The sequence below is a fragment of the Cryptotermes secundus genome, unplaced genomic scaffold, assembly GCF_002891405.2.
Source record: "Cryptotermes secundus unplaced genomic scaffold, Csec_1.0 scaffold282, whole genome shotgun sequence".
Lineage (NCBI taxonomy): Eukaryota > Metazoa > Arthropoda > Insecta > Blattodea > Kalotermitidae > Cryptotermes > Cryptotermes secundus.
In genome coordinates, this window is record NW_019738874.1 from 185,449 (window position 1) to 211,356 (window position 25,908).

Consider the following 25,908-nt stretch of genomic DNA (forward strand, 5'->3'; position numbering starts at 1 on the left):
ATCAGCCCGTTTCAAGGCCGCTACATACACACAGAACAATATAAACATAGAATTAACGTAGACAGACATCTATACGTCGAGTGGGATTCGAACCCACGATCCCAGTATTCTAGCAGACGAAGACAGTTCATGCCTTAGACCGCGCGGCCATTGTGTCCGGTCTTCTGAGCCCTTAGGCATCCAAAATGCACTATGATCCTTCAATTTCAGTGGAATTGAATGTAGTTTTGATAGTTGGCATAGCGTCGTTAAATCAGTGGATCTTAATATAATTTACTAATTATTGGAAGCCCGAAAACACATATATTTACTATACAAGAACATAACAATCTGCGACATCTTGTAGTTTCTCACGCTGAACATTCAAAACCAAAACTTATGAATGATGGAATATCAAAGAATTTAATGTGTTTAAATGCAGGCCGTAAGAATATAATAGCCTGTCTGCTGCAGTAGTCAGACTTCTCGCCTTTTGCGTGTATTGAACTCAAGTACTCATATTTATTATCGTGTTCAGAAAGAGTCTGTTATTTAGTTACGCCCCGACCAAGACGACACTCTTTCTTTAAGATCCAATTAATATTATCTTATCTCTTGCGACTCAGTCTCCTACTGGGTGTCTCATTCCAACTTGTTTTCTGACTGCAATGCTCTGTGCATTTCTCATCACTCCCATATGAGATGTTTGCTCGGCCCGTGTCGTCCTCTCTGACTCCACGAACCTAAAATATTTAATGAAGATTACAGACTACGATGCTCCTCATAATACACTTCCTGTAGGCTCATCTCCTTTGAAATCTTCTAGGCCCAAACAGTATCCTGAACTTCCAGAAAGGAGCCGATTGGCAGCTACTCAAGAACTTCCCAATATTTTATGGAACCCAAAGGTTCATTGTCGGCATGTACTGTCTTCGCTCGCTTGGAAACCGGGATCGTGGGTTCAATCCAACTCAGTGCATGGATGTTTAGTTTGTGTACAGGTAGAGGCCTTGCCCAAGGAGTCCTACCGAATGTGTAAGATCTAGAAAACCCGAAGTGAACGGAGAAGTTCATGGAGGTAGGCCTAGGCCCACTGGGGCTATAGTGCCAAGGAAAAAAAAAAGGATCATTGCCGTGTCTACACGAGCCCTCCACTGGTCCTTAACGTGAGCTTGATCAATCCAGTCCATACCACCCCATCCTATCTCTCACACAATAGGATAGTGGGTTTGAATCCCACTAAAGCATGGATGTCTGTCTACGTTTATTCTGTGTTTGTGTTGCCCTGTTTAGGTAGCGGCCTTCTGACGGGCTGAACCCCCGTCCAAGAAATACTACCGACCGCCTTAGGATTAAGAAAATTAAGTGAAACAAAGCGTTTCACGGATGCCCTGTGCTCCATTTGGGAGCAAAAGGAATGAGATATAGAGTGTCAAATGGCCTGTGGCCCCAGAATGTTGTAATATAATAGACTAAGAAGTATTTAATCAATATGTACGAAGTGTATATGTTACGTACATATGCCGGGATACCACGGCCGGTTCCTTGCAGGTCGTCTACCAATCATCCCACCATTCGAATGCTGCCAGCGTCGAAAATAACGCATATAGAAAGCAATTGCGATCTTCAGATCGACTTCAAGCACACATTCGTTAAATAAGTGAACAAGCTGTCAGTACAACAGTTGGACTGATGTGGTTTCGGAGACGTCAGAAACGTTAATGAGGTTACTGTGGCTTGTAAGGGTGATGGTGACTGGAACTGAATAGCAGCGACCGCGCAATTAACGAGACTGGAGACAAATTGTGACGTGGATCTATCAGCCATGCCCCCTCTACACACGTAATGGCAGATATAACGGTGCCATGCTGTTCCTCTTGTCCACGTGTGTAAAGCAAGTGTACTGTCTGGCTTGTCGATTTTTGCAGATATTGCTAGGCAATAACAACATTTAAGCGATGGAGTCTCACTGCTTTACGGACGCCGTTGAATTTCATTGGTGTAGTCCACTCTGACAGATGTGGTGAGGGTGGTGTGTCCGTTTCCTGAGAGAGGACGCGTGTGGAGAGTTTAGCGCAGTAATACTAAAGATCATAAAACATGGCAGGTTTATATGATGATTATAAAGTAAACTGCAATGTAAAAATACGAGAAACAAAACACGTCTGCAGATATGTGGGCAGTAACAAGTATGCTGGTGTAACGCTAAAGAATCCTGATCGATAGTGCATCTCTAATTATCATATTAATTAACAGTTAATATATTCCAATAAATATATTCATTTACTCATCTGTGACTGTACAGCCCTGATGGACCTTAGCTGCTTTTTCAGTTTCTTGATCTTTTACACAGTCGGTAGGACGCCTTGGACAAGAGACCGGCTTGATGTATTGTCGCCATCTGCACACAGAATTAATGCACGCAGTCATCCATGCCTTGAATGTCGGATTCGAACCCACGATCATAGTGTTTGGGAGGGCGAAGACAGTTCATGCTTTAGACCGCGCGGCCACTGTGGTCGGCTCCACTAAATTTATAGCTGTGCATTCACTGCCTCTGTTACAGTCAGCGCACCTCAGCTCACCGCAATGCTCATATCCACTCTCCCTCCCTGCACAAGGCAGAAGCCATCATAAAATAATTGGAAACTAATTTCGAACAACCTCAAATTCTGCAACGTGAGAGAATTCTCTTTGAGTGCTGGGGGCAGTGCTTCTTCTGACATTACTGCAATGGAAGGCAGCTAAATTTCCGGTATGAAATAACAACGGGGATAGAGGAATGACCATATTCTTCTTAGGAATATTGCTTTCAAACGAATGGAATGTTAGCTTACTTTTTGTAAATAAACTGCCACCTTTCCAGATTGGGACTAACAGATGACCCAGAGGGGCCGCTCCATAGCTCAAGAGGTTAGTCGCTGGCTTCCCACCGCGGCGGCCTGGGTTCGATCCCGGGTCTGATCAAGTGGGATTTATGGTGGACAAAGTGGTGCTGGGGCAGGTTTTTCTCCGAGTACTTCGGTTTCCCCTGTCAATCGTCATTCCACCATGCCAACCAGAAACATTCAAACTCGACGTTGCGTGTCCTGCAATAACAACACAAGGTTGAACTTAAGATGCGTGTGTGGATGTGAACCGTCGGGGCCACTAGCCTTCGGAGAATATGACGGAGAAATGGGGCTTGATTCATGGAAGGGGAAGAGGTTTTTCTTTTTCTCATAGCGTCCAGTCTGGCTCTGGGGCCCATCCAGACTCCGGGACAATGGGTACCATGGGACGTTCCCCTGGGGATAAAGCGGCAGGAGAACAAAGCTGTCCACTCATTTTCATCTAGTGCCGAAGTCAATACTGACGGAACTATATTTCCGCTCTACACAAGTCTTCATGTAGTGGCGATAAGTAATTAAGCACAGGGATAACTTTACCCTCATTTACTGTTCAGTGCCTGGTGGAAGACACCATTTGGGAGATCAAGTCGAAGATGGGAGATAGACAGAAAGGCGATCTCGTATGCCTCCTTTTATTTTTAGCATACTTTCCGAAAGTCGGCTTACGTCATCTTCATGCTGTGTTTCAAAATAAGGAAAGCAGGCTAAAATCGATCTTCAAGAAACAGGATGCGAGGCTCTGGATTGGATTCATCTTAATCAGGGTCGGGATTAATAACGGGCTCTTCTGAACACAATAATAAACTTCGGGTACATAAAATTCTGCTGATTTCTTCACTAGTTGAGCAACTTTCAATTTCTGATGGGGAACATTAGTCCATGGTTTCTATTTATTAGTTATGTACTCTGTAATAGCAAGAGACTAGAGAATTGTACATAAACAACCATGCTGCTACCTGGCGGAAAGTCTAGCAAGCCTGTACACATCACAGACTTATACTTCTTAGCACACCTGTTTGCAGTTCTGGAATTATTGAGCCTCACCAGGTAGTTCAGAAAGTGGTTATACTGAATTTAAACATCCTTAACAAACTCAACCCAGTTACTTGGGATTACTTGGTTTAAGAACATGTCCAACATCCGGTATTCTAAACAACACACCGTGTCCAAAACTCGATCTTGTTCCGTCCTCAGGTGAGAGTTATGACACATTCTCCGTTGGGTCCGTTAGAAAGAGCTAACCACCAATGATTGAGGATAGCTCTTTCTGGAGGACCCAAGAGTATAGGTGTCGGACACTCCTCACCTGTTGATGGAATGAGATATTTTCCGAAATGCTCTGCTATTTTTTATACCGAACGATGGACAGAGCCCAAAAACCCAGTAACCGTAATGTTATACATCATCGTCAGAATCCTCTAGGATCTAATACAGTTCCACTTTCACACCAATAGATTGTGAGTTACGTTGCTTCTGCTTTCTAAATGCATATGGGATTTCAGGCATATAAGCTTTACGACATTTTGTGTTTTAAATTTCCTGGATTAGGATACGGAATTTTGTGTGATTTTGGGTTACAGCTGCATCCGCGCATTAAATTAGAGAGAAGGCTAAATAGGGGATTATCAAAGTTTAGTCTGTGTAAACTGCATTATATCTAACAAAGTAATAAATCGAAACAAAAAATGAAATTTGATTTAAGTACATTCGTGCCTATTTCACAAGAAACAGAAATAGTCACTGTGATTGAATGTACAAGTGGCATATACAACTTAATAAAATAATATTAACATAAGAACTTGAACACTCGGATAAAAGTGGCATAAATCAGATCGTATTCTGAGAACACGTGCTTCTTCCATTCTAAGCAAAATTATTTTGCTAATAACATAACAGAATAATTGAAGTAACAGGCTCGTGAGCATGAAGAGATAATATTCTACAGCGTAGGTCATTACAAGAGAGATATCCTTGTCGGAATAGTAGAACAAATGAAGAGTATTATCTTCTGGATTGTAACGCCATGTGATTCTGAAAACCCACCAGCGTTTCGGAGGAACATATTACTAAAATACACTGTCTGTCTTCTTTTTGCATTACTTACTACTCGACCTTGAAAACGGAGGCAATATCTTCTTCTTACAGTTTCCAAACTAATGGCATTACAACCCACATCCTACTTGTGGTCAGCGTTGTGAGAAACTGAACATCCATCAATAACACTTCTTTCAAAGCCAATCTTTCTTCACCATATCTGCAGCCTTCTCGCCGATCATAATACAGGGTGCGTTCGTGTTCCCGCTTACAATGCTCGGCATTATGGACGCATCGGCCACCCTTATTCCTTTCACACCGTGAATTTTCAGTTCTGGATCTACAACAGCTTCAGGATCTGAACTTGGACCCATTTTACAGGTGCCAACAGGGTGATAAAGCGTTGTTGCTGTCTGTCGCAAAACACATTCCCAGTAGTCCCTCGAATCGAACTCCAGGTGTTCGCAGTCTTTAAAATAAATCTTCTGTCTTGTAGCATTTTCAGCTTTCATGGCTTCAGTGTTGATGAGGTCCGTAGTAAATTTAATACCTTCAATTAAAGAATCGATATCTTTGCCTTCAGGATCAGACAGATACCCAGCTTGTATTCTAGGAGGCTCTGAAGGGTCTGATGAACTGAGAAGAATTCTGCCTACACTCTTTGGTCGTAAGAGCGATGGGATTAAAAACATGAGATCCTTTTCTTTAAGATATTCTAATATTGAAAGTGTCGTCTCTTCTGTGAAACCTACACCATTTGCCAAGACCATTATACTTTGGTTGTCCTGAGCAAGAAAAGCTAAGAAATGCATCTGAATATCCGGTCTGTCGTCTTCAGAACATTTTGTTTTAATGAATCCAGTTGCCGACGTGCCGTAATGAGTCGACAAGACACCAGTTCTGCGCGTCAAGTACTCATAAAACGCATCATTATAGAAGGAAGGAGAAATCTGGTGCAATGAAGATTTTTTCTTGGTGAGTATAGAACCAGGAAAAAGTATATGATCTTGAAGGTTCTCGCCAACCTTGAGATCCTTAATTACTGGCTTGATACCAATGTCATTTAAATGTTCAAGAGGTCCTATACCAGACAGCATTAATATTTGTGGTGTGTTTATTGCCCCTGCCGATACAACGACTTCTTTCTTAAATTTCACTACTCGAACTTCTCCTGTCTGGGTTCTGAATTCGACACTGTGGGCCTCGTTACTCCCCGGATCTATTAGTATTCTGGTAACATGTGAATGTTTTGAAACATGAAGATTTTTCCGATCTTTGGCTGGACTCAAAAAAGCTTTGGCCGTGTTACACCGAGTTCCATTTCGCAAGGTTCCTTGAACTGCTGTGAAACCCAACCGATTTTCCGCGTTTATATCATCTAGTACTGGATAACCCAGTTCCATGGCAGCTTCCAAAATCCTTTCACCAATGTCACTGACCTCGAACTGCTCAATTGTCAGCGGTCCGCCTTTTGCATGATGTGAAAGATCATCTGATTTCATCCACTTTGCATCTTCGGATTTCTTAAAGTAATCCAGAATCTCCTTGTAACTCCAACCATAGTTTCCATTTTCAGCCCATTTATCATAATCCTTTTGCATTCCACGAACATAAAGCATTGCGTTTATTGTGCTCGTTCCACCCAAGACTTTGCCTCGGGGCCAGCTGCACTGTCCGTTCTGTAAACCTTCACACATTCCTTTCTTGGGTTCTGTCATGTATTTCCAGTCGATATCAGTCCTTTGGAGGGCAAAGAATAGTTTTGGAATGTCAGAGGATAGTGGCGGGTCACCACCTGCTTCTAGAAGAAGAACTTTCCACTCTGGTACCTCGCTTAGTCGACTGGCCACCACGGACCCCGCTGAACCGGCTCCTACCACGATGAAATCGTACTCGTCCAGGAGGTAGGAACTAGCATCTTCTGGGTACTCATCCGGATTTCCCAGCTGTTTCTGAGAGTCGATGAGTGTGGTGAGGAGACTGGTGAAGAGGAGAGCCCCAACATCGGACACTCCTGCCGTTGTTGGACAGCTGGAAGCTGATGTCCAGTGGGAACCGATGGCACAACTTCCGTCCATATTACCTTACAGGGTTCTGTAAAAATAGAGAGATTTTGCCCAGATATTAGTGTTAGCGAAATACCACCTTAATTATTTGCTACGTGCATGTTCTAGCGGAATTAGCCGATCACTGTGGCCGCGCCTTCCACGGCACGAAATGTCTTCCACCTCTCAGACAAGTGGATCATGTGTTCAAATATCATTCGAAACATCGACGTCTGTCTACTTTTATACTATGTTTGTGTTGTCTTATGTAGATAGCGAACTTGCGACGGACTGACATCAGTTCAAATACTGTCTCTAAAATTCACAATTTTACAATTAATTCTGAATGAGAACAGGCCGCCAAGATAGACCAAGAGTGGGTAGTTAAAGCTAGTAATTGTTGATACCATAAATATCGCCTGTGATGACTTTTATTTAATTTTTACTGGATCTACAACCCCATTAGGGGGCACATGGTAGCGTAGTTTGTTGAGGCACTATACTAAAAGTCGAAAGGTCGCGGGATCGAATCCCGATAAGGTGGATTTTTTTCAATTTACCTAATCCTCCCAGCTCCACTATGGCTCTGGTGTCGCCTCAGCCTCTAACAGAAATGAGTATCAGGAATATTCCTGGGGGTAAAGAGCGGCCGGCGCGTAAGGCCTCACCGCCACCTGTGAGCCGATTATCTAGCAAATGTGGGAGCCTCAACATCTCACAACCCTATGGGACTCCACAGCCTGTTACAGGGACACCTTTACTTTACTCTTACTACTGCCCCCTTGGGCCTCGGCCTCTGATTTTTCAGTTTCATGATCATTTTAGAGACTGTAGGACTCCTTGGACGTGTGATCAGCTCGCCGCAAGGCCTCTAAATAAACACAGGACAACACAAACACAGAATAAACATCACCCACGTTTTCATTTACTTCTATCGAATAAAATCTACTTATCGTTACTCATGTTGTTCAGTCGAAAAGCTGCGATATGCGGTTATTTGCCTCTATGGCACCATCTGCTTTTCGTTTGAGACATTCAAATGCTGTTAGACATTAGAGCAGTTGTGGAGATATATGGCGTTTTGCACAGTAAAGTAACACATTTCTGTTCTTACCTGTTGAGCGGTTCCATGACTCTGAGCTTCACGGCCACCGGTGCGCCGCTTGCCGCAAGGCGCATACGAATTTTTCAGATGAATCAGCACGCTTAACAGCCGATAATGTTCGGAATGGAGTAGTTAATAATTCACAAATTACAGGGTGTGTTGATAATGCTGTCCCTCTACACATAGATACATTTCGCAATTAATTGTTTCGTTGTAAAGCACAGGTATAACAATCCTTGCACTACAGCACACCACACACAAACTTTCACTGGCTGGAGCTGGTCTTAGTGGGTTAGATGCGAATTCTATTAATTCCGGTAACGATTATATTGGGTAGTTTTGTATCCCTGCAAATGAAACCACGCTTCATCAGAAAAGAACGTAAGTTGTGGATTGATCTCACCTTCGGCGACAGACTGCAGAAATAAACGCAGAAATGTACACTGCTAGTCGGATTGCGCGAATGCAAGGCGTACTTGGATTACTGCCTTTTTATAGGGTCTGAACTTCAGCAAATGTGTTGTCGTCCTTGTACTTTTCACACTCCAGTCTCTTGAGCTAAACGTTTCAGTGACTTATGTTAAAGTCTGGCCTCTATGTGCTCTAACTTTTCCTCAGTAAACAGTCAGCGCTTATGTTTTTGTTCTTGTTTGTTGAGAGTCACGTTTATCTAAATTTATTTGCCAAAGTGGGAATTGTATGTCTACTGAGAACTCTTTCATCTCGAAATTTTTGCCTGCATTTTCTAGTAGATCCGTATTTCACGTAGGTGTTACACAGAAATACACGTTACTCTAAAGCACCCGAAGTTATACCGCACTATGACGTATCATATTCATTTCATTTTTTCCGGCATCAATGGCTCTACAGCCCTTTGCTGGGACGTGGCCTCTTCTTCAGTTTCGTGATCTTTTTTACGCAGACGGTAGGATTCCTTGGACGAGTGATCAGCCCGTCGCAAGGCCGCTGCCTACATAGGACAAGACAAAGAGAATAAACGCACACACAAACATCCATGCCTTTGAGTGGAATTTGAACTACGATCCCAATGTTCGAGATAGGAAAAACAGTTCATGCCTTAGACTGCTCGGCCACCGTGGTCGGCAACATAACCTACCACGCTGTTCGTTAATTTTAAGTGAGAACAAACTGTTAATGGAGCTGATAACTGCCGCCTACTGCTGACAGATAAAAAACAAATTACCATGAATGAATCGCATTCCTTGCCGTCAAACATTGTGCCCTTAATCGGTCCACGAAGTTAATACATAACTTCCCTGAATTTCAAACGTTATCGGCCATCAGGTATGCTGATTCATCAGCACAATTCGTATGCGCCTTGCGACAAGCAGCGCACTGGTCGCCCTGAACCGGTCTACAAAGTTAGAAAAACTCTGTAGCAGCCATACCACAGGAAAAACAAAGCAGAAAGTTACAGACACGAAAGCATTTTATGTTGAATTTTAGTATGCAAGGTAATAGGGACCAGTGGAGGGCACTTGTGAACACGATAGTAAAACTCTGAATTCCGTAAAATATTCGGAAATTCTCGAGTAACTGCGCAACTAGCGGCTTTTCAAGGCTCAGCTCCACGGAATTAGCATGTGAGTCAATTAATTGTGTTTTTCACGGCGTGAATTTAAACACCGCACTCGTCTAGGTTGCGAGACCGTGTTACAGGACGGGCTTAGGACGGCGGTAAGGCCCCTGACTGGTATTCTGGAGGTGTCAGGCTCGAATCTAGGACAGGACACGATCAATCCTGAATGGGCGTTTCCGTGTTTTTCCACAGGATCTCCAGGCACGTGCCGAAATAACACCTCGATTACCTTACTGCTGATTCCTTCTTATTTCATCATTCACTTATCCTGCTGCCTACGGACGCTACACAGCTTCGAAATACTCGCACACTACCGCCACTACTACTGTTGCTACTGCTACTGCTACTACTGGCAATGTTGCTACTGCTACTGCTACTACTGGTAATGTTGCTACTGCTACTGCTGCTACTGCTACTACTATTGCTACTGCTGCTACTGCTACTGTTGCTACTGCTAATGCTAATGCTGCTGCTGCTACTGCTAATGCTGCTGCTGCTACTGCTAATGCTGCTACTGATACCATCACCACCACCACTGCACTAGCAACACCACCACCACCACCACCACCACCACCACCACCTCTACAAATAACACCTTCACCACAACTACCAGCACCACTACCAAAACCACCAGCACTAGCAACACCACCACCAACTCTACGAATACCACCACCAACACCACCACCTCTACAAATACCACCACCACTACCACCACTAGCACTAGCAACACCACCACGCCCACCACCTCTACAAATACCACCACCACCACAACTATCACCATCACTACCAAAACCACCACCACCATCACCACTACCATCACCGCAGCTACCACCAACAGTCTCAGTAATAACACCACCACCATTGCCGCAGCTTCCACCTACACTGTCAGTAATAAAACCACCACCACCAACACCGCCACCTCTACAAATGACACTGTGAGATGTCATATGAAGAGACAACCACTAGTTGAACTGTCCTGTAGTATTTATTGCAGTTGCACAGTACACACGGACTAACTTGCGTTTGAAGAATTGAAGAATAATAATAACAATAGTGAACTCCTTGAACACTGAACTAGAATTGTAGAACTGTAGAAATCTTCCACCAACACTCTCAGTAATATTACGATCACCATTACCACGACCACCAACACCAACACTTCAATTTAAACCAATTAAAAATTACATAACTTTTTATTTTTAGTAAGAATTGAATGACTCAGCAGCTTGTAGTACACCAGCTCACTTAACTGAACAACAGACGTAACCTGTTGGTGATCCAGTAATTATCGAAACGTCTTAGTCTATAGTGATAACACTGTGATTCACAAAATTACTGGCCCTAGCAACTGCACAGGAATACCGTGAATATAAGACGGTAAGGCGATAGCACAACACGGATGCAAGGCAGTCATTATATTTCCTTTGGAGCACTCAGTTGTGAGTTTACAGTTAGAATACATGCATCCCTCACCTACATCAACTGCTGTCCGGGTGCAGGCTTCGCACGCACTGGTCCTCGAGTATTCGGCCCAGAGTCACGCACGTATATCCTAGCTCCCATCAGGGAGTGGCGAAGTAACCTTTGTTACGTCACACACTGTCCAGCATTGGCCCATTTCCTTTGCCGTTACGAAAAGATAAACTTGTAATTCCATTGTAAGTTTTGAGGTTTTCACGGCGATGACAATGAAGAAAGTCGTCTTCTGGGTTTAGGTACCGTGTATTCTTCGTTTTGGCCGACGTTTCGGAGGAACGTAGCGCCTCCATCTTCAGAGCAGTTGAATGGCTTGGAATGCGGAGAGCAGTAGCTGTGTTGCATTGGCTGCACCTATCAAGTTGACACGCGTTAATGCACCGTATCTAATTTTATTCAGGAGATATTTCCGTTCGAATCTCGGCTGGAACACAGGCTATCCGTGATATTCCTCAGTCCCTGAAGAGTGCGTTATTAGGTCACGAAGGCTTCCTTCCAAATCCTATATATTTTTAACGACGCTGTCTGTAGCTAAGTAGCTGTAGCGTCGAACAGTGCGATGGCAGATACATTATGAAGGGGAAAGAATTTTGAATAGAGTTGTCGTGACCTATTCGAGTTACTACACAAATATATTCTTGGAGATACTGAGGGAAACAAGTCGATCACAGTGGCCGCGCGGTCTACGGCATGAGTCCTACCGTCTGTTTAAAAAAAGATTACGAAACTGAAGAAGAGACCAGGGCCGAACAAAAGGCTGCAGAGCCATTGATGAATGAATGAACTGATGAAAACAAAGAGAAATGTCAGTAGCACGAACGGGGGAGAAGAGGATTGCAAATAGGGTATTTGTGGGAGAGCCAGAAGGAAAGAGACCACTACGAAGACCAAAACGTAGGTGGGAGAAGAATATTAAAAAAAATATATTTTACAGATATTGGGTGGGGTGGTATGGGCTGGATTGATCTGACTCAGGATAGGGACCAGTGTAAGGCTCTTGTGAACACGGTAGAGAATCTTTGGGTTCTATAAACTTTTGGTAAACGCTTGAAGAGTTGAGCGGCTGATGTCTCTTCAAGGACTCCGCTTCATGGAGTCAGTTGAAATATTTGTATTATTTTCCATGTTGTCCTCAAAGCTGGGTTTCGAAAGGGGGCAAATGGATCAACGCGTTTCAAAGAGTGGGATTTTCTAAACCAAAACATAATTTAATTAGATTTTTCGTCTCTGAAGAAGAGGTGATATATTTACTCTGAAATATCACCTGACTTCCGCTGTTATATCACAGAAGACAAAAGTAGTCGGTGTTGTATACCAGCATTTCAAGAACACTCAGTTGCGCCAAGCTTTAAGTGGATTAATTGTATGTTGGGTTTAAACGAACAATAACAATTACGCTTAATAGTATTCATTAAAAAAAATGAATGCTTGATAAAGTATGTAGGATTTGAGGTTATGAAATTTACTATCATCTGGGATATAACGCCGTATAGTCCGTATATGAGCCGACGTTTCGGAAGAAAGTATCACCTACAGCTTTAGGATCGAAAATCAGCCGAGCACGAAAGAGGTGTCTAGGCAGAGTGAGCAGTGAGTTGGGATAAAAATTATACAGGGACCAGAGGGTAAGAGGAAGGTTTGATTAATGAAGTATATTTAATATTTTTCTACATAACGGCTGTCTCCCGGACCCAACCTCAGATTTATTGATAGTCTAATGTGGATGGACACAGCGCTGCTAGGTAACAGAGGGCCAAACACCTCGCGACGGAATACACGCAAGGCAACAATGGGAAAGCGGCGTTTTCTCTGGAGTTCGTGCCGCGACCGTTGATATGCAATCGGTTGGCAAACACGTTCCAACAATATAGGCCTGAGTATGCAACATGAAGCTTCACACTGGCATTGAACTTAACTTAGTCCTTACAAATCTCTTCGTCTGTCTCTCTCTTTCTCTCAAAAACAAGCACACGCACTGGGATACTGCATTCAACTTAGCTTTGCATAGTCTAAGGATGGTGTTTGCAGCGAGGAACAGTTGCAGCTTATCACAGTTTTGAGAGAACTTTTTAAATGCTTTCATACTGCCTTATTATTTTAACACAGAACTTTTTAAGTAATTTAGGTGACAAGAAATTAGTGTATTTTCAAAGCGGCAATAGATACAAATATGTGGGAACTTGCGAACAACGAAGAAACTCGTTAAATTCGCGCCGACAACGTCGATTTTAACGTATCTTCCGCGAGCGGCGCTCCGATCACTGTCAAATGGAAATGGCGTACAAAAGGTACAGTGTTGCTTGCGATAAGGCGAGTATACCCATTCATTGATCCCTCTCGATCCCTGGATTTTACTTCATGCGACTTCAACCTATGGAGATATGTGAAGGACCAGGTATACCAACCTCTGATCCCATATCCCTTCGAGATCTTCGACAACGAATTTCACGGGTCATTGCCAACGTTGATGTGTCACAATTGCAGCGTACATGGGAAGAATTTTAATGTCGCGTTGACCTTTGCAGAGTAAGCTGTGACGCATTGAACATACCTAGATACATATACACTAAGGGTGGCTGCGCACCAGCTGCGTTTGTTTCAACTGTGATCCTTTGTTTGCGTCATGTCGCAGACATCGTGTCTTGACTGTTACATGTCTTGACGCATGACGGTGTGCGGCCTACATAAGAGTTTCATGCTGTTTTCATGTTGTTTTATATTTCTACATGCAACCCTTTCGAAAATATACTAATATATTATCACTAAAATCATTTATATTCTCCCTGTGTGTTCTCTAACAATTTATTATAAAGTCTAAATACATAACAAAAATAATATGCGTTAGTACGTTACAATTTTAATACCGTAAGTACCTGTATATATGCAATATCTGGATAAGTAATTTCATCGCTAAGAATACTAAGAACTTTTTTCAAAGACGTGACAGAAATGCAACAACTTATTACTGAGCTATTTTGTACTGATTACGAGGTTTATATTTTTAGCAATTCGGGTCACTTCTTATGCTTGTTTGTGGTGCTGAGAGCGTTCCAAACATATGTGTCTACACCAGATAACTCTATAACTGGTTATACTTCAGATAAGCTATTTTATCGCAAATTTACAATGGTAAAAAATACTTTTAATGTAGACTTCATGACCTCCCTTCTTGAACCATAGAGAATGACTTTAGGACGAAGTCAATCTTTCGGTTGTGGTGACGTAACTAGTGTCAGAGGAGAACACATAACAGCGTCAGATAAGGGAAGACAGGGCAAACAGGGACATTTGCTGAAATTTTTATGTCCGCGAATAAGTTCGAACTTCAGTTCCAACTTACCAGTGTTTTCTATTTTCTCAGGTCTCCTCGCGTATTAAATGCTGTCTACTTCGGATCGAGCCGTTTTGTGTAGCTGTAACACTCTAGATTTGCATTCGGGAAATCAAAGGTTCGGATCTCGGCGAGGATACGGGCTATCCTGACAGAATTTTTGTGGGTTTTCTCATTCCCTCCAGGCGAATATCGGAATATTTCCTGAATTATGCCACGACCACTTCCTTCCAAATCCTTACCAATGTGTTATTAATCATCTTACCATTCGACGGCATATAGTCTAGATTTTGACAGTATCGTTAAAGAAACCATAAAACCCATAAGCTTTATCCTCGTTACAATTTATTTAGGATCACATACACATCATTACGTGACCTTTAAAATTACGCTATAGAAGCCCATATCCATATTTACATAAATCGAGTCCTTGTTTGGAAGAGTGTTTGAAGAAATGCCATATGAACAAATTCATAAATATAAATGTAAAGATAAATTACAGTATACGTAGGACTTCAGTAATTAGGAATAATTGTGAGGGAACCTTTGTCCAAATCAAGTCACGTGATAACTAGTACTGTTGGAGTGTGACGTCATTACACCTGCGCGGAAATATATTTACCGAGCCGTTGCGTAGAAACGGGATACATAACCTCGTTGTTTCATTGTTGTGTGCGTGTATCGCTTGTGTTTACCGTTACCTAACAACGCTCTGACCATCCACGTTATATTACACTAAGGGGAGTTATAAATGGACTTCATATGTCTTTTAGTGAAATATGATTTTATTTTAAAACTTAGATTGCATGTCATAAAATGTAAAATTGTAGCTTTTGATATCAGTTTTAAAAAAATTTCAGGTAACCGATATTCTTAGTATTACTGAGACAGTGTTTGAAAACTGAACTTATTTTGCAGTTATTAAGGACAAGTCCGTCGAATGTGACTATTTCAGTTTTCACTTGATGATTCACTAGCCTTACATGTTTCGATCCATTTGGATCATCTTCAGAGGCACCAAACACTTTTTTGAAACCACTATCACGACAGTTGTCAATCAAATACACATGTAATGTCCAAGTACGCAATGTTCCATCTATCAGTCACAGCAGCCTTTCTGTTTAAAGAAATGTTTAAAGTTGTTTTAAAGTTTTTAAACAACTGTTGTGATAGTGGTTTCAAAAAAGTGTTTGGTGCCTCTGAACATGATCCAAATGGATCGAAACATGTAGGGCTAGTGAATCATCAAGTGAAAACTGAAATAGTCACATTGGACGGACTTGTCCTTTATAATTGTAACTGTTAGTGTGACAGACCAAAATGAAACAAATCAAATTGAACTTATTTTGGTTCGTGTTCCTCTTTTGTGCTGTTCCTTCATTCCCAGTTTCCTCACATCGCTCAGTATTAGATTAGTTAGAACCTACAGAACTGATGATGGAGTCCAAATTTTTTTTAATTCTGAAAATTTGAACTTCCTAGAAGTTTCTTCTCTCATCTTCCTTGTCCTCTTCAGCTTCTTGTGCCGTTTCTTCTTCTTATCCGTAGTCCTTCTCATCAGTATTCAACCAGTCATTAACATCCCAGTGATCCGTGAAAATCGCCTTCTTCCATACAGTCAAGATCAAACTCCCGCTCTTCATTGCTAATGAGTTTGTTCCCTGTCACTCCTGCTACTGGCTCAGTTATAAATTGCAATTTTATGTGGTACTCTTTTAGTCTTGTTAGTGTTTTTCTATCCCCTGTTCTTTTTTTCCTACATCATCAATATCATCATCATCAGATATCCCCTCGTTTTCGACTTTAAAAAACATATAATGTTAATCTAGAGCCGGTCACGGTAGCTGAGCGGTCTGAGACATGAACTGTCTTCGCTCGCTCGGAAGCTGGGATCGTGGGTTCGAATCTAACACAAGGCATGGATATTTGGTATGTATATGTGTTTATTCTGTTTTTGTATTGTCCTGTGTTTAGATAGAGGCCTTATGATGAGCTTATCACCCGTCCAAAGAGTCCTAACGTCTGGAAATGATTATGAAACTAAAAAATCAGAAGCCAGGGCCCAAAGGGGGCTGTAGCGGCAGTGAAAAAAATCTTACTGTTAACCTATCTGTCTACCTACCTGTCTAATCTGTCTCTGTAATCTAATCTATGACTCTACAGCCCTTGTGGATCTTGGCCCCTTTTTCAGTTTCTTAGTCTATACACAGACGGTAGGACTCCTTCGACGGAAGATCAGCCGTGAGAAGGTCACTACCTGCGCGCAGAATTAACATACAGACATCCATGCCTCGAGTGATATTCGAACCCACGAACCCAGTGTTCGAGCGGGCGAAGACAATTCATGCCTCAGACCGCAGGGTCACTGTGATCGGCTACTGTTAGGTAATTTCATTTACGTAACTTATTCTTGTCAAATTTAGAAAGAAATATGAAGTTAGTGTCCTCGGATACCGGATTGACAAGTATCAGTTTGTCGGTCGGTGGGTCAGAGGAAGATTCGGGAATACACCCATTACTGTCTAGGCTAATTAGGTCTAGTTTGTAGTCTCTCTAAGATTATACTAGTGCCATAAGGAAGAAACCAGTACGGCTGTGAATCAAACAAGAAGCGACCACATCTGCTCTCTCAGTATTGAAGGCAGTTAAGTGTCTGACCAATTATATATGTGCCATAGGGTCATTTCTTCTGAACTGACAGAGGTTTATAAATGGCCTGCTTCGAAACCAAAAGGCATCCATTCTGATAATACACATGTATAGAAATTAATTATGTTTCGGCTTAAATTTGATGTTTTAATTCCTAAACCAAGCTTGTGATGTGGTCTAGTAGGTCTACATTTGTATGTAGTAAATGCCTATATGTTTACATATGTCATGTCATGTAGATTCTACAAAGAGGGTACGGCAAAGAACACAATTTCACAGCGAAGTTAATACATCCGGTAAAATTACTGGAACTGTATATATATTTGCTCTGGAACATTTTCTTTGCTACCACCGCGCGTAATATCATTAATTCTCTGGTATACTTTACCTCATCTCTATTGGGTGCAAAAAGAATATGTCAGCAAGGGTTCTGCAGTTTGCGTGATTTTAATTATATGACAAAATGCACATTAATAAACGGATAAATAGCTCGAAATATGTTGAAACCTAAATTTAAATTAAATATGTAATTACAACAAAGCACAACATAATAAGATATTTATATTTTTCTTTTCTCATATAGTAATCTGAAAGACAACTGAATATTAAGCATTAGCTCTCATGTGTAAAGTGTGTGTGTGTGTGTGTGTATGTGTACGTGTTTTTGTTTATGACATGGAAAGCTTGCGTTGAACACAACAAAGACATTGTTGCAGAAACATGCTTTCTTGCATGCAGTACGTGATTCCAGTTGAACCGGAAACATTAACATATTAACATCAATGCAGACATTGCGTTTCCCATGTAAAACACATTCCTCTCACATTATAACCGTTTAATTAATCGATCTATATACATACAAAACACATGTGCATGATATATTTGAAGTAATGGAAATAATGCTAAAATATAGCTCCACGAGTTTTGATGTATGGCTTCCTTTCTTCTTCAAAATACGGAATAATATATGAGCCTTAATTTCATTCTGCTGTAAGCCGGATATCACTAGTTCATTTTCTTATTACTCACGAAACCACTCTTTCTTGATCATATCCGCGGCCTTTTCTCCGATCATTATAATAGCCGCATTCGTGTTGCCACTCACTATAGTCGGCATTATGGACGCATCCGCCACCCTGATGCCTTTCACGCCGTACACCTTTAGTTCTGGGTCTACTACAGCAGATGGGTCTGAACTTGGACCCATCTTACAAGTTCCAACAGGGTGATAAACTGTTGTTGCTACGTGTCTCAAAGCGCACTCCCAGTACTCTGAAGAATTAAATTCAAGATCCTCACACGCTTCAATGAACAACTTTCTTTGCTTTGCTTCTTTAGCCTTCATCACTTCAGTGTTCATTAAGCGTTCTGCGAATTTTATACCCTCTAACATTGTTGCCAAGTCTCTTCCTTCGGGATCCGATAAGTATCCGGCGAATATCTTTGGATATTCATAAGGATTTTCTGAATTCAGAAGAATTTTTCCTCTGCTCTTTGGACGAAGCAAAACTGGGAGGACAAGAATCATGTCGGAATATCTCAAGATATCCTGCAAAGACTCATTTGTATCATCATTCAGTCCAAAAACAGTTGAAAATATTTTAGTAAGATCTGTGTCATTAGCAAGCCCAGCGACAAAGAGGAATTGTAAATCTGGTCTCTCGCCCTTTTCTAGTTTTGTTTTGATAAATCCGATTTTTGTTATGCCAAGGTTCAACGAGAGTGGACCTGAGCGACGTGTTAGGTATGTGTAATAAATATCTGGTGTCAATTCTGGCTTTTCTGAAGTTTTTACATTGTACACAAATCCCATAAACGAGAGATGATCTTGTAAATTCTCGCCGACTCTCAGATTGCTTACAACAGTGTCTGTACCAATTGCATTCAAATGTTCCTGCGGACCAATGCCTGATAACATCAATATCTGAGGAGAGTTTATTGAGCCAGCCGATAGAATAACCTCATTTCTAAATTTGACAGTGACCATTTTTCCTTCTCTGTTCCTTAATTCAACACCATGAGCCGTTTTTGTCTGATAATTAATTAATATTTTAGTTACGTGGGCATGCTTAGCAACGTGAAGATTTTCTCTGAATTTTATAGGACTCAAGAAGGCTTTCGCAGTACTGCATCTCGTTCCATTTCTAGTTGTGGAAAAAGTGTTCGAGAAACCAAGCTGATGTTCTCCATTGACATCGTCGAGTGTTTCATAACCCAGTTCCTTCGCTGCCTCTAGAAGAGTTTGTCCAGACTGGACAGCTACATATTCTTGTACGGTTAACGGTCCCCCTCTCGAGTGATATATCTTCCCGTTTGGATGCTTTCGGAGTAACCTTTCGGATGTCATATCTTCGGATTTTTTGAAGTACGGCAGAACTTCTTCATAGCTCCATCCGCTGTTTCCGGCCGCAGCCCATGCGTCATAATCTCCTTTCATCCCCCTAATATAAATCATAAAATTTAGGACGCTGCTGCCACCGAGAACTTTGCCCCTTGGCCAGTTGCAACGTTTATCCCTGAATCCTTGACACATACCCTCTTCTGGTTCGGTTTGGTATTGCCAGTCGAGATCGGTTTTCTGTAAATGGAGTGCCAGTGCGGGGATATCTGACGTTGGTGTTGGGTCCCCGCCTGCCTCCAGAAGCAAGACCTTCCAGTGGGGCACTTCACTGAGGCGACTAGCCACCACGGACCCCGCTGAACCGGCTCCTACCACGATGAAATCGTACTCGTCCAGAAGATGGAATGTGGCGTCATGTGGGTAATCGTCCGGATTTCCCAGTTGTCTCTGAGAGTCGATGAGTGTGGAGAGGAGACTGGTGAAGAGAACAGCGCTGGCCCCGGACACTTCTGAAGATCCTGGACAACTAGAAGCTGACGCCCAGTGAGAACCTGCAATACATGCAGCCTCCATGTTTCGACGTAAATTCTTGAGCCTGAAAGAATTAAATTGGTTGCAGGACATCCAAAAGAGTAATTTCTAACGCGTTTAGATTCTTATTTTGGAGGATGTCGTTGGAGCCTCTGTGAAACTTAGCAACGGTAATGTCCTTCTTGGCAAATCCTTTTGTATTACAATGATTGACAATTTAGTCATTTGGATAGAGTATTTGTAGCATTTAAAATATAGGAAAACACTTTCAGTGGAATGAAACAAGGGAGACGTATCGCAGAATCGAGGTTAAAGCTACTAGAAGTATTGGTCGCCTCTTTCCTTTTATTTTATACTGTATTTAAAGGAAAGATTCGTTGGATAGCTTCTACTTTCTGCAGACATATTAACGTCTTCTGTGTTCGATAAACTTATTTGGAAATATTTTTTTTCTTCAGAACATAAAGAATAAATCGGTAAAGAAATGTCCATAGTTTTGCTAACAATTAATGTTCTTTTATGAAAACAATTTCGGAATTCTTGTTGCTACTGTATTTCGTATTATTCGGACAATTATGAAAGCTAGATTTGATAAGGACCGGTAGAATGTTACGAAATTCAAGAGAATATAGAAAACCGCTGATTATTTAGAATATCCATTTGTAAATAAAATCATCAGCCATGTTTTGATATTTGATTGTGCTGTCGTATTAATACAGATAAAAATATGGCTTCATTTGTTTCTAATCGTGTGAACGGAAGTCATAGACTTAGATTGCTTCACCGATACAATTAATGTTTTGACTCCAGAACGAATTTATAAATTATTAGCTCAAAAAATATTATTTTTCTTAAGAATATACTTCTGTCGATGCGAGAGCTGAGTGAAAGTCGGTGCAAATGATGTAGATACAAATATTCCAAATAAATATTGCGTTGAAATTATACAGGTGTACGACATAACTTAATTTTTCAAACTGGTCCTCTTTACGTCAACAAACACAAGAAGAAAGGCCATATTTCTTATGAGATCTGAGGTCCTCACAGCAGTGCGTGTGAGAATTACAGTCCACCTCCTCTTCTGTCTCAATCTGTGCTACATGTCCCACCTATCTCCATCTTCTTTGGCCTGATTATTCTAATTACACTTGGAGAAGAGTACAAGTTATGAAGCTCCTCATTATGCAGTTTTCTCCAACCTCCCGTCACGTCATCTCTCTTCGGTACAAATATTCTCCTCAATACCCTGTTCTCAAACACCCTCAATCTATGTTCCTCCCTTAATATCAGAGACAACATTTCACAGTCACAAAACGATATAATACTGAATGAATGACGTACTTGGACGTAGGTGGAAGCGGTCGTGACCTAATTTGAAGTTATATCTCGGAATTTATCTGGAAGGACTGAAAAAATCCGCAAAACTTCACAGTTAGGAGAGACGATATCTGGGCTGATGTCTGAATGCGGACTGTCCAAAATACGAAAGCATGAGTGTCGTACACTCGACTGCAACGCTTATGTGAAGTTAGGTCTAACTTTCATCTAAACAGGGGTTAAATGAAATTCGCTTCAATGAGGATAATTCGTGCTCCGGCAGAGATTCGAAACGTACACCTCCTGAATACAAGGTGGAATGGTTGGCACTTGAACCAAGTTGCCCTGCATGGTCCATACGAGTTCAATATTAACGATGTATTGCATGAGGCTCGCTTTTCGTGAAGTATTTTCTTAATACAATAAATCTGTATGTATAAGATTTGAGGTTTTCACGGCGGTGACTATGAAGAATGCTGTCTTCTGGGATTTGGCGCCGTGTTGATATTTTATTAACCGACGTTTCGGAGGAACGTACCGCCTCCATCACCTCTGTAGAGAGATGTTCACGCTGGTTCATCATTCGCGGATTTCTTATACCCTGAAAAATGAGGCGATACATTCCTCCGAAACGTCGGTTAATAAAATATACACACGGCGCCACATCCCGGAAGAAGAAATTATTCAAATCTGTATATGACATGAAATGTTGATCTCGTTCAAATGGACAATCATTACTTGAAACTTTTTCGATAAGGTAACGGATGTCGGCTTAGTTGGAAGAACTGAGGAATTCCCCCCCCCCAAAATAAAGGAGTTTCGAAAATATTGAAAATTGAAGAAAGAGGGGAACATACGAAATATGATTATCAGTCCCGGATATTAACAGCATTTGATAAAAATATTCTTCTGCCCTGAATACCCTATGACGAGCAGTAAAAGCAACCTTAAACGGCATAAACGTGAATTTGTAAGCATGATGTCTGCCCCCCCCCCCGCCGAAAGTTAAAGACTCTGAAAGCGCTAATAGATATGGTAAATATCTGACGAAATGCAAAGAAAATACTTTATGGTTCACGACACTGCAGCGTGTAGTGCGATTAGCTCTGTAAAGAAACAAGTTTTACAAGTGAAACTTCGCGTGAAGGCCAAGTAACGTATGTAAAATAAGAAAGATAGTAATTGCAAGATATGTCACGTCCGAAGAATTACTGGGGTTTTGAACTTCGTCCATTGTCCTGTATTCTTGAAACTAGAAAGTGAAACTTTTCTGAAACTGGATCTGTTTCCGTCCTCAGGTGAGTGGGTGGAAGACACCTACTCTGTTGGGTCATTTAGGAAGAGCTAACCTCAATCACTGGTCCAGTGAGGGGGGAGACACCTACTCTGTTGGGTCGCTTAGAAAGAGCTAACCTCAATCACTGGACCAGTGAGGGGGGAGACACCTACTCTGTTTGGTCCCTTAGAAAGAGCTAACCTCAATCACTGCACCAGTGAGGCGGAAGACACCTACTCTGTTGGGTCGCTTAGAAAGAGCTAACCTCAATCACTGGACCAGTGAGGGGGAGACACTCTGTTGGGTCACTTAGAAAGAGCTAACCTCAATCACTGGACCAGTGATGGAGGAGAAAACTACTCTGTTGGGTCCCTTAGAAAGAGCTAACCTCAATCACTGGTCTTGTGAGAGGAGAGACACCTACTCTGTTGGGTCCCTTAGAAAGAGCTAACCCCAATCCCTGGACCAGTAAGGGGGGAGACACCAACTCTGTTGGGTCCCTTAGAAAGAGCTAACCTCAATCACTGGACCAGTGAAGGAGGAGACACCTACTCTGTTGGGTCGCTTAAAAGGAGCTAACCACAACCACTGGACCAGTGGGGGAGAAGACACCTACTCTGTTGGGTCCCTTAGAAAGAGCTAACCTCAATCATTGGACCACTGAAGGAGGAGACACCTACTCTCTTTTTTTCCCTTTGAAAGAGCTAACTTCACTCTCTGGTCCAGCGAGAGGGGAGACATCTACTCTGTTGGGTCACTTAGAAAGAGCTAACCTCAATCACTGGTGCAAGAGGGTAGGTGTCTCTCTCCCTTACCTGAGGACGGAAACAGATCCAGTTTCCGAAAAGTTGTGTTTTCTAGTTTCTAAAATACTGGGCGATAGACAAAAGTCTAAGTAACTCAGAACTTTTGAGTATCACCATCGTCAGAACCCTGTAGAATCTATGTGTGATTTCTTATGTACAGGTGTTTCTGTGTTTTACACTCCTGTGCAGCACACGAGAGCGCACTTCGGCAGTTTTATGAAGCTCTTAGATTGTTTTATCTTGATTTATTTAACGAAGATTTCAATAACCGTCTTAGTTTGAAGTTGTCGTAGCGGTGACTATTAAGATTCACTATTATCACTTTTAGGAGTGACTATAGACGGGGTATGGATTGGATAATACATTTAGTGCACCTATATACTTAACTCATAATTACAAGTAATACTGCGCTATTGCTAATCTACGGTTCACCACGCATACTAGGGTCTCACTCTTCACTAGGAGTTTTCTGGCAACGGATTTATAACATTCTCATTATAATTACAGTATGCATAAATTCTTCAACTGAACTCGCTGTCTTCGCTTCTCAATCATCTTCGACTGCCGTCTCAAGAGACACCCTCAATTCTATTTCAGCGAAAGTAAAAGGACAAAATCAATTTACTTTACGACTGGTGGTTTACCGCCAAACAGTTCGGCTTGGCGTGAAGACCCTTGAGAATCACGAGCAGAGATTTTTGTAACCGAACCTTTGAGTTAGTAGTCCTCGTGTAACATGCTCTCGACGACAGCTCCATCTCGCATTCAACATATAACTGAATGTAACAACTTTGAATAAGATATTGTAATTGTAAATAAGATGAAATTGTTATGTCAGTAAAGGTTACATACGTACCTTAATGACGACAAGTGAGCAGTGGAGCAGTGGAGCAGTGGAGCAGTGGAGCCTAGTCGTCTCCTCCGATTGTACAGTGAAAATCTACAAGTCACTCATTGAGAATGTTTTGAAATCTTCACCACTCATCCGGCGCGCTGAACTTGGGCGGCCTTCGTTCGTGTGCGCTGAATGTACTCGCAGACTAAGCATCGAATCGCTGCAGCCATACTTTTTATAACTTTCTTGAGAATTATCTTCGAAAAGCTTAGCATATCTGAGACAGATACCCTCGCATAAAGACCTAACTGTCATGGATGCTGTCAGCACTTTATTCAAGGTTGGCAGTTAGTTTTCCAAACTGGTGTGTATGTGGGGGAGGGTCAGCAATAAAATTTAGTTACCGAAGCTACGTTAAGCAGTTTAAGATTAATTTTACGAACCTGTCTAGGATACTCTCACATGTAGGATGGTACGTGTCACGAGAACGACGGGTTATAGTCGGATGATTGGATTTATTAGCACCTTGGTTACAGCCTCTCTTAATCACACTTAATTAGAGCAGTATCGCTGATTTGTACACTTTCTACTTCACCGTTGCACACGCACTAGGATTTTCCGTCTTCACTAGTCGTCTCCTGGCAACGGATCTCAACACAAACTATAACAGTCTCACTAGATAACACAGTATCTAGTGTACTAGATACTAAATACAATATTTTCAGTCTATATGACAAATTGTAATAGGCATGAAAGGATAAGAATTCTATAATATTGAAATATTCTACAGTAAAACCTGTCAAACGGAATCTCAAGGGACCAGGAAAAATTTCAGCTGAAGCCAGGTTTCCGTTTAATCAAGGTATACTATAATAACTAAACCAGGACGTAAACGTATTTGAGACAAAACAAAACAAAATTCTGTAGAATGTATAGGATGCCTAAAATTATTCTAAACGATGCATTCCGGAAGACTGGAAATTTTTCGTATAAAGGCTTATTTTGATTTCCGTTGTCCGCGTTAGACAGTTTCCGTTTAATCCAGGTTATTTAACATCTTTTTCAGCCCCAAAGTCAAGGGACCTGAAAATATTTCCGTTTAAGACAGATTTCCGTTTAATAAAGGGTCCGTTTAAGGCAGGTTTTACTGTATATGAGTAAAAATATTCATTACTCTGGTAATAAATTTTGTTCAACTTTAAGAGTTGCACTTTTGGGATATAGCACCTTGTAGTCCGTTGATAGTCAACAGTGAAATAATGTGGTAGGCTCTTGTCATCTGCTTTAATGCTGGTTTATTGCTTGGCTTGTGCTTTGACCCTGAAAATGCAGACGACCTGCTCATTAGAAACATCGGTTGACTTTCAACGGAATAAAAAAAAACTAAACTCCGTGACTTTTAGTCCCAAAGAGAACCATAATGACCGAGCGACCGCCGCTTGTCGGCGAAATTAGTGTTAACTTCAGCGGACAGAGGGCGTCGCGTGGTCAACGCAACGGATTTCCACGGCCGTTAATTTCGGTTTTCTAGACCGGAGCCGCCATTTTCTTGAAATAGCTCCTCAATTATCCTCACGAGGCTGAGAGGACCCCGTTCCCCCCGTACCGCAGTAGTTTATTCATGGGATAGAAGAATCTCAGTTTGAATCCACATGTTTTTTGACGAAGCAGATTGTACCATGATGAAGGACA

At 41.7% G+C, this 25,908-nt stretch overlaps 3 protein-coding genes across 12 annotated transcripts in view; 1 reads left to right on the plus strand and 2 right to left on the minus strand.

The window, feature by feature from the left end:
- LOC111871160 (putative tyramine receptor 2) overlaps nt 1-25,908 on the plus strand; it is a 248,106-nt gene that overhangs the window by 118,936 nt on the left and 103,262 nt on the right. The gene's annotated exons all lie outside the window — the stretch shown is intronic.
- LOC111871156 (glucose dehydrogenase [FAD, quinone]) lies at nt 3,734-24,289 on the minus strand. 5 transcript variants are annotated; one of them, XM_023864037.1, is made up of 2 exons: nt 24,238-24,289; nt 3,734-6,998 (listed from the first exon to the last, which is right to left on the minus strand). In XM_023864037.1, exon 2 carries the CDS (start codon nt 6,980-6,982, stop codon nt 5,099-5,101), a length of 1,884 nt encoding a protein of 627 aa, XP_023719805.1. In that variant the 5' UTR covers nt 6,983-6,998; nt 24,238-24,289; the 3' UTR covers nt 3,734-5,098. The 5 variants fall into 5 exon arrangements, with proteins under 5 accessions (XP_023719805.1, XP_023719806.1, XP_023719808.1 ...); XM_023864038.1 differs by lacking the exon at nt 24,238-24,289 and adding an exon at nt 11,128-11,187; XM_023864040.2 differs by lacking the exon at nt 24,238-24,289 and adding an exon at nt 11,132-11,179.
- On the minus strand, nt 8,379-11,217 carry LOC111871163 (glycine-rich protein 5-like). The gene is made up of 3 exons (XM_023864051.1): nt 11,132-11,217; nt 10,217-10,575; nt 8,379-8,401 (listed from the first exon to the last, which is right to left on the minus strand). The coding sequence occupies exons 1-3, from the start codon at nt 11,215-11,217 to the stop codon at nt 8,379-8,381; spliced, it is 468 nt and encodes a 155-aa protein (XP_023719819.1).

Excerpts from the sequence above, each read along its gene's own strand:
- LOC111871163 (XM_023864051.1), bottom strand. The coding sequence starts at position 11,217 with ATGGGAGCTAGGATATACGTGCGTGACTCTGGGCCGAATACTCGAGGA. Across the intron at positions 10,576-11,131 it reads GCACCCGGACAGCAGTTGAT|AGGTGGCGGTGTTGGTGGTG; the intron begins GTAGGTGAGGGA and ends TGTCATTTGTAG. Across the intron at positions 8,402-10,216 it reads AGGTGGTGGTGGTGGTGGTG|GGATACAAAACTACCCAATA; the intron begins GTGGTGGTGGTG and ends TTTCATTTGCAG.
- LOC111871156 (XM_023864036.1), bottom strand. The coding sequence starts at position 20,024 with ATGGAGGCTGCATGTATTGCAGGTTCTCACTGGGCGTCAGCTTCTAGT.